Source organism: Atta colombica, unplaced genomic scaffold (assembly GCF_001594045.1).
Source record: "Atta colombica isolate Treedump-2 unplaced genomic scaffold, Acol1.0 scaffold166, whole genome shotgun sequence".
NCBI classification, from domain to species: Eukaryota; Metazoa; Arthropoda; class Insecta; order Hymenoptera; family Formicidae; genus Atta; species Atta colombica.
Window position 1 is genome coordinate 914,085 of NW_017259257.1, and position 8,983 is coordinate 923,067.

General features: G+C 32.5%; 3 protein-coding genes across 4 annotated transcripts; all 3 read right to left on the reverse strand.

The window, feature by feature from the left end:
• Positions 1-1,743: 1,743 nt before the first annotated feature.
• Positions 1,744-2,124, reverse strand: LOC108686177 (high mobility group protein homolog TDP-1-like). Its single transcript, XM_018191314.1, has one exon. It carries the CDS (start codon positions 2,122-2,124, stop codon positions 1,744-1,746), a length of 381 nt encoding a protein of 126 aa, XP_018046803.1.
• Positions 2,125-2,901: 777 nt separating this feature from the next.
• LOC108686207 (group XIIA secretory phospholipase A2) lies at positions 2,902-5,697 on the reverse strand. The gene is made up of 3 exons (XM_018191370.1): positions 5,365-5,697; positions 4,273-4,340; positions 2,902-3,331 (listed from the first exon to the last, which is right to left on the reverse strand). The coding sequence occupies exons 1-3, from the start codon at positions 5,597-5,599 to the stop codon at positions 3,008-3,010; spliced, it is 627 nt and encodes a 208-aa protein (XP_018046859.1). The 5' UTR covers positions 5,600-5,697; the 3' UTR covers positions 2,902-3,007.
• An 812-nt stretch (positions 5,698-6,509) lies between these two features.
• LOC108686203 (glutaredoxin-C4-like) lies at positions 6,510-8,587 on the reverse strand. Of its 2 annotated transcripts, none has more exons than XM_018191362.1 (3): positions 8,424-8,587; positions 7,306-7,446; positions 6,510-6,824 (listed from the first exon to the last, which is right to left on the reverse strand). In XM_018191362.1, the coding sequence occupies exons 2-3, from the start codon at positions 7,435-7,437 to the stop codon at positions 6,627-6,629; spliced, it is 330 nt and encodes a 109-aa protein (XP_018046851.1). In that variant the 5' UTR covers positions 7,438-7,446; positions 8,424-8,587; the 3' UTR covers positions 6,510-6,626. The 2 variants fall into 2 exon arrangements, with proteins under 2 accessions (XP_018046851.1, XP_018046852.1); XM_018191363.1 differs by having other exon boundaries at positions 7,306-7,427; positions 8,424-8,586.
• Between the last annotated feature and the right edge of the window lie 396 nt (positions 8,588-8,983).

Genomic DNA, 8,983 nt, shown 5'->3' on the forward strand with positions numbered 1-8,983 from the left:
CTCCTCTCCGTGCTCGAGGAAGGCTCGTATTAAACTGATTCTTAACTTGTCGACAAAGATTGCACACAAGGTACAATTTAATCATAGTTATTGATTGGTGATTTTCGAAGGCATAAGTTTGCATACTTGTGCATTTTAAATAAAAAAAAAAAAGAAAGGGAGATTAGACGTTATCTTGGACGGATTAATTTTGGTCGGCCAAGGTATCGCTCTTTCATTTCTAATTTGAAAGAAAGAAAAGTGGGGAGGGGGAGATAAAAGAAAAAAAATGCGGATACCTATTTTAGTAGGGCATTCCTTCGCGAACCGCAGCAGTGTTACGTTTTATGTATTTATATATATATATATTATAAATATATATAAATATATTTGCGAATAATATTCTGTTTGATATTATCAATTGTTAAACATTGTTATTTAAGTTGGCACACTTGTACTTTACTGTATCATAAAGAAGAAAAGGTAACTGCGTAATGCTATGATAATCCTCATTGTATTATTACGGAAGTCGTTTAATTGCCGCCGACATCGTCTCACCAGTGTAAAATCGTCAATCTCGATCGTCAGCGCCATCGTTTACATAATTTTTATCAATTGTTATCATTATTATTATCATTAATAATCATTACTATTGTGGGAGATGATGAATGAAACACATACAAAATAGACTCACATACACACACGCACGCACGCACACACGCGCGCGCGCGCACACACACGCACACACACGCGCGCGCGCACACACACACACACACACACACAAATCACACTTACTAAAGAACATATTCATACGTTATATTTTAATTGTCACATATACGATGTCACACCCATTCGTTCGGTATTCATTATTCTCTGTATGTTTTTATTATCTAATATCGCGAGAGGGTAGCTCTAGTTTCGGAAAGAATAACGGAGCGCGCAATCAGGCTCTTCCACGAAGCGTCGCGAGACTCGTGCCGAAATTATTTTTTGTATCGAAATCGCGAGAGAAAGCATACGTCGATTTCCCTTCGCGAAGTGAAGGAAAGAGGAAGGAGGTAGCGTGAAATACGTTGCCCCGAAGATATTGCCCCGAATCGCGTAATTTCCCTCCCTCGTTGTGGGCGACGCTTCGCGGAATGGTCGTGACGACAAAAAAAAATAATATATTTATGGTACGAAACGTTACGAGTTTAATTTTTTCAGACGAGAGAAACGAATAAAACGAAAGAAAAACGGCAGATCGCCTAGCTTAGAGTAATTGAATGATAAGATAATTAATAATGTATAAAAATACATCAATATTTATTGTACATAGATCTAAAAAAGACTACTAACAAATAAAAAAGAAATCAAAAATACGTAATTGCATCTTTGATTGTTTCCAGATACGACGACGTATTGCGTGTAAGATCTCCTTGCGCGATATAGATCCTTTATAAACTTTGTTACTTCATCCTGGACATAGGAATGCGATCACATCTCTAGCTTGCATTTGAAGGATTCTGAGTAAAAGTGAAATAAGTCCATAATTTATGTGGTTTCTTGGAAGATATATAATATTCTCTCTCTTAGATTTTACAAATTACATTCCTCTACTTTCTTACTAGATACATTATTTGAATATATAATTACATCTTTTTGAACCTTATAATTTTATGGACTTAGTCCACTTTTATCATAAACAATTCACTTGACTTAGAGTTTATGCTAATTTATCATCGTTATTATTTTTATTCATTACTTTTATTTCTTTTTCACGGATTACCTCGAATGTGTGGATGATCGTTTTCTCTTCCGTTTCCTCTCCTGACGTCGTTTCTTCTCCTCATTGGCAAGATCCACATATTTCTTTCTCTGTTCGGGAGTCATCTGGGACCACAATTTACCCGCAGCTCGCGCTATCACGGTGACATGCTCATTCGGTTTTTTGCTGCGAAGTCGCAGAAAGAAAATGATGAAAGGATTTGTCGCTCGAGAACTGACTTTGTACCCGTTTTGACTCTGTGAACTTTGGCTGGTGGCTTTACTGCTTCCGTTCTTTCCGGGTTGTTTACCTTTTCCGGTATCTACGCTACGTGAAAGGCAAAACTGCAAAGTATGCTTTTGCGTGTTCCATTGATCTCGTAATAAGATAAGTTCCATTCACTACATTCTATATTATAACGTCAAAAACAATTCTTGCGCTTTTACATTCATACAAGTAATTAATTGAGGAAATAACTTGTTTTTATAAAAACTACATATAAATTAAAAAGAAAGGAATTTAGTCAGCAAAAGTTTTTCGTATAGATATAGATTGCAGGAAAATGATGTGCATATTTTTCTTCACTTTTGACGCTTTTTCAAAAATTTTAAATGAATATAAATGAGTAATTTAAACAAGTCTGTTCCAAGAACAAATCAAAAATAAAAAATGCGAAGTTATACAAGACTAGTTCTGTCATAAAGTAGAAATTATCTTACTTGCCCTCCTTCTGACCTTTATGAATTTTGGGAGGTGGCGCGGAGTTAGCGTTTCCCATTTTCCGCTTCACCTTACGGAAATCTCAGCAAATGTCTCGACAATTAGTGTTACTTGATAATTTATTATTTATTATTCATGCCAATCCCGGCACGGTGATTTTGTCCGAGGACAATTGTCACATTGACATTTATATCAGAAAGACCGTCCATTGTTTTTTCAAAAGACAAACACGATTTTAATATTACTTGAATTGATATTACAAAAGGGAAATCATTCTCAATCATTCAATTAATTATTTAATATTGCACATATCTTATTCTCTATCTTCACTTTAACAAAACTTCTAATTAGTAACGATTATTTTACAGTTATAACAGGAAACTTATATCTTTTACAAAATTTGACATATATTTAATCTAGGCTTATAAATTATGAGAAGAACGGCATTACAAAAATTCTTTTAGTAAATCCAAAATTTACAAATTTCTATTCTATTTAACATTTTACATTTTGTTGTATAAATACATCTTATTATTTTTATATTATATTATATATGCAACATTATAATTCTCCTCCGGCCTGTGCCGCTTTCTTCGATTTCTTATTTTTGCTCCACTTGTCGGGACAGTAACAAGCCTGTTTCTGGGCGTCGAGGAAGCTCTTGCAACCCAACGTAATCGTTCCCGTGAAAAGAGCCTTGGCCGCGGTTTTACACGTGTTGACGATACTGATGGCGGTGGTTTGATACGTGTCACAATATTTGTAAAGGCATCTTTTGAATTCGAGATCGCACTTTTCCTTATCCGTATTGCAAGTGTCGTAGCAAATGTCGTGAGCGTCGCAGCACTTTGTCATTTCAGCGAGTGGAAGGTATTCCTGATTCACCTACAAATGTTTGTAATAATTTGTAGGTGAAACGATTATACCCAAACAGAGCAACAGTCTAGTCAACACCAACTAACAATAGTAATATAAAATCAATGGTATAATTTCGAATATTTTTAAATGAAGTAAGATTTGAATGCAATCTTCAAACTTCAAGTGTGATTTTCTTTTGTTTGATACACTCTACACTATCCTCCATATAATTAGAAGCAGTTTACCAAACTTGAATCTTGAAAATTGGATTCAAGTTTTTTTTCGTTCAGAATTGTATTTATCTCATTCTAGATTTCACATTCAAAAATACAGGCATCTGATGAGATGAGGCATCTAAAACAGGCCACCTGAATAACTCGCTTATTTTTAACAATAGAAGGAAAAATGCCAATTAAAAGTTGCATAATTTCAAGGAGAACGTATTTATATAAATGTAATATAATACATATTTTATGCAATAGTTACATTATCGTTGAGTGTGAAATTATAACTGTTGTTATGTTACTATTTTGTGGTATTTACTGGAGGTCACGTCAAAATGACGTTAAAATAATTGATCGAAAAATGAATTTTAATAATTATTTTGATGTCATCTTTGATTTTTTGTTCTCTGCTTTGGTATGATTAATATAATTAAGAATTATTGCAAGCCAAAGAATATTACAAAATGTATAGACTTCGAGTTAACGTTGCAAATTAAATTACAAATTCAACTAGATTTAAATTACAAGCTCGATCACATTAAATTACAAGCGCTAACTAAGTTGTAAATTTAATTGCCGACTTAGATTGTAAATTATCGAGAAATTTATATATTAAATTATAAATGCATGACGATGCACACTTATTCATGCAATTAATTGACAAAATGCGATAAAAATGTTATACATATAAAAACATTGCATATCATTTATCACTTATCTATCCTCTCGGGGAAACACACCGACCTGAATACCAAGGGACCCGCATCCGTCACTTCGAGGTTTATGATTCCAGTTTGCCTTCGGTATGGATCCTGAAAACGATTTAAATAATGCGCCATTTGTTCAATCGCAACCGCTCCAATCACGACGCACCATGTCAATCATCGCGTTTCACGTTTATGATTTGTGCTCACGAGAAATAAAAGATTCTTTATTCATCGCAATTTTTTTCCCTCATAACCTCTATGCTCGATACGGAAAGCGTAATAAAATGGCAAAAAGGATAATAATTTTTAGTAGCAAAATTATAGACGCAAAAATTAATGGGGCGATCTCAACTAATCTCTGATTAACTTAATCATCGATTATCAAATTAATCAACGATTAATTATCAAATAATATCTATATTATTTTCTTATAATAAAATTATTAATGTTTTATTACGTGACACACACACACACACACACACACACACACACACAGAAAGATTCATTGAGTCTGATTCAGTTAAGACTGATTTTTCATTTTCTAATGAATTTATTATTAAGCTTAACCTTATGATAATATAAAAATTGTATTTTTTTTAAATATAGTTTTGTATAATAATTTTGTATAATAATTTTCAAAGTTACTAAAACTATCAATTTTAGTGATTATCATAATTAAAAAAAAAACAATTTTTATATTATGTGAAGTTAAACTTGAACCAAAAGTTCACTAGAAAATGAAAAATTTATAATATAAATTAACTTCAATCTTGGTTTATAATATATTTATTCTTTACTTTCTTGTAATATTTTAGAACTATAAAAAACTATAGAACTATAAAGAGATAAAAAAATAAGTTAAACCAAGATTAAAGTTAATCTATATATTAATAAAAATAGACTTTTGGACATTAATTAAAATTGATAGTCAAATGCTCCAAAAATATCATAAAAAAGAAACGGGACCAAAAGGAAAGAGTGTAGAAAGTGCAATTAAAAGATAGAGAAAGAGATTCGCGCGAATCGATCGAGGAAACCGACCAATAGCATCGCGGCGTTGGAGAATAACCTGATAACGCGACGATGACAGCTGATGATATCGCACGTTGGAATTACATTGATTACACACCGTCAGGACACTTGAAGACGCAGTGCTCCTCCACGGCGGCGTCGAATACTTCATGTATATCCTTGATTTTCTTCGCCACGGTTATGGCGTTGGCGAAAAGATCTTGGAAGACCGTCTCCGCCGCCAACACGGCGTCCCGTAGATTCGTCAATAATCCGGCACCGTAGCCGGACCAGGCATACGCCAGAAATGTTAGCACATAAATTATGATTTTGCGATACCGCGTCAGATCCATTTCTTCCTCACTTCACGGCCGATCGGTTCTGGATCGACGCGATCGAGCGTCGACTCTCACCGAACTGCGGTATATTTTTAGATAGGCGTGTGCGTGTCTACCACCGTCATCGAGGTGGACACGTGGTGCCCCGTGTTGTCGACTGTATCGACTTTGAACTTGATTACTTTGCCTTTTTTTAGCTTATATTTTTTTTTATTTGCACTAATAAATTCTTTCCGCAACAAGATTGATACGTTGATTTGCGAAAAGAGCGAGGAAACCGAGAATGCAGAAAGAGTAGCTGATGAAAGGCTAATTTTTTATCCGTGAAAATAATAAAATAAAGCGTAATAAGTTACGTAATTCGACTGATGAATGCGCTAAAATTTGAAGTAATTTTTTTATACAAATATTCTATACATATAAATTAAAATTGTCAATCACAGTTTTTTTAAGAATAACTTGGACCGTACTATAATTAATACTTAATCACCAATTCACTCTTCGAGTAATAATACAGCTTTTGTTAATTAAATGGAATTATTAGTTTCATTATTTTATGAAAATAAAGTTGGGGATTAGGAAAAGGATTAAGGAAAAGGATTAAGCAAGCATTTAGCATAGTTAAGCATTTTCCTGTAATTTTTACCTTAAGAAATATTCATCAGTAAACAAATCAATCAAATTCTAACTTTAGTTGGAATTTAATTGAAACTTGCAATTTAAATCAAATAAACATAACTTCATTTTATAAGCTACTTTTTTATAAATAAAATTTAAATGACAAATTAAATAATTAAAGTAAGATTAATAAGTAAAATTAATTGATGTTTACGCATTTATATTTATCTTTATTTCCAATGAAGAATACAATCAATGAAAGCAGGATAGGAATATATATATATAGGAAGTCCATTCAAAAAATATCTTTTTCCTCTCTTATATCAGCATAGATATATATTTGATTTATTATTAGAATAATTTGTTCCTTATTACGAACGAATTATTTTCACAATTTATCATAAGACGCTTCGACAGTGGAAATTCAAAATTTTTTTATAAGTTCGCCACTCTGTAACAATTTCTTTACGTCGGTACCGCCTCCTAAACATTCTCCGTTGAGGAATACCCTGGGCACTGACCTGGCGCCAGTTATTTCACCCAGCACATCTTGTATTTCCTGCGCATCCTCTCTATCATCTAACTCTATCGCTGTGTACGACTTCTGCAACGAGTCAAATACCTACACCAAAATTTAAAGAAATTGATTAAAACAAATAAATTATAAATTAATAATTTATCACTAAAATTCTCTTATTTTATAATTAATAATAAATAATGTAAATAATAAATTATTATATTTAAATTTACATATCGCAGTGCAGAAAACGTGACATAATTTTTTCAACAAATTGCAAATTAGTATAAAAAGGGCAATTTTTAATATAAGAATATATATAACATTTAATAGACTCACAAAAAATTGCAATGTTGACTTAACAGTACTTAAACAGCTGAGACGTCAGATTGAAAATTGCAGGGAGAATAAAACTTGATTAATTTTTAAAGATACTAAGAATATCAGAAGGTATTTCTTTAATTTTTGAAGCCGTATATGTCAATCAACAAATTCAATACAGCGATCTATATCTATATAGACCATTTGTCACGTGACGTAGTTGTTTCGTTTATAATCTCATATTAAACAGAGAGCATATAGATACCTCCTTGGCCATTTTACAATAAGGACAGTACGTCTTGGAGAATATGACGACCGAGTCCTTGGCGATCAATTCTTTGACGAGGTCTCGCGTCGACGGCATGATGGTCCTTTTTGTACTGGAAACTATACCCATTCTATTGAGCTAAAGAGATTATTACGCTTGATTATGCCTCGGCGCTTTAGTCTTGCACGTGTTAGCGTTAACGTTCAATTTATTTATGAATACATTCGAATCGCGTCCGATGTCCGATGTCCATTATTATTGTCCGCGACGTCCGGAATCTGACAGAGAAAACTTACGTTCTGAGAACTTTGGATAATGTATCTTTCTTTCTACAAAAATCTTGCTGATGGATATCGGACGTGGGTTGAATCGATCAGTTACTCTTACGATAATTAGTATTACGCGAATTCATGCAGCATCCACTTTGTTATTACAATTAGCAATGTCTGATAGAAATTCGGCCGCTTAGCATACTAAAAGTGATATATTTAAATAAAATTAATAAAATTAAATATAAAAATATATAAATATTTTTACCGATTAAATAATAAAATATTGCCACGTTTTTTTTTAATATACAGAATATTTATGTACTATTTCATTGCCAAATCAATTACATTACTTCATTCCCAAGCAGAACAACAATTAACTCAGGATAATGACATTAAATGAATCGGAAATGATTGAAAAATTATTTTTAACGTTCATTTTGGAGTCAGTCATTTTAACATTATAATAATTTGTTCAACCTGGGCTGCATTTAGAGATTTTATTATATGAAATAGTCTCTTGTCAACTAATTATTTTAATATAGTTAATCGTATCATAATATTCTGCTAATTTTGATACAATTGTAAAATTGAGAATATCATCGTTTAAACTATTTTATTATTTCTTTTAAACCGAATGTTTGGTATGATAATAGCTATCGATAAGAAACGAAATAGCGAATGTGCTATATTTTAGCGTTAAGATAACACGTGTCCGAGGCACATAAATATAACAAAAGAGGTTCGATAATAATTGATCTATTTTACTGAAATGCAGGTAGTGATTAACAATACATGACAAACGTCAGGAGATCAAACACCTCATTCGTTTAGATTCGCCCTTACCTCTATAATTACAATTAACGTCGCTTTAAGGGAATAAATATACGTCACTATGGGAATTGGTTGCCAATTGACAAATTGGCAACGAAACGAAAATTGTAAAACTGTCTCACGCAACGCGTTGTTGCACCTGATCGATGCGATTTTAGGTTAGGTTTTACTAAAGTTACCATTAAGCCTCATTCACATGACATTAATGGGTACTTTCCACTTGATGACCAAGTCGACACAAGTCGTCATATCGTTCTATCTTTCTTGGCATTAAGAGAATGACAAAGATAGAATGACACTTATGACGTCTTGTGTCGATTTGTGTCATCAAATGAAAAGCCATTGATAAGTGATATTGCGAATAAAGAAATTGCAGAAAAAGTTTATGAAAATGAGATCAGCTGCCACTAAATTCTAATCAATTTATGTCCATTTGAAGATATAAATCGATATAAGTGTCGTTCTAAATTTGTTGTCTCTCTGAAAATCGAGAAAAATAGAATGTTTTGTGTTGACTCACGTTACGTCATTAAGTAAATAGCAATACCCAATGTATATTTAAATATATATAT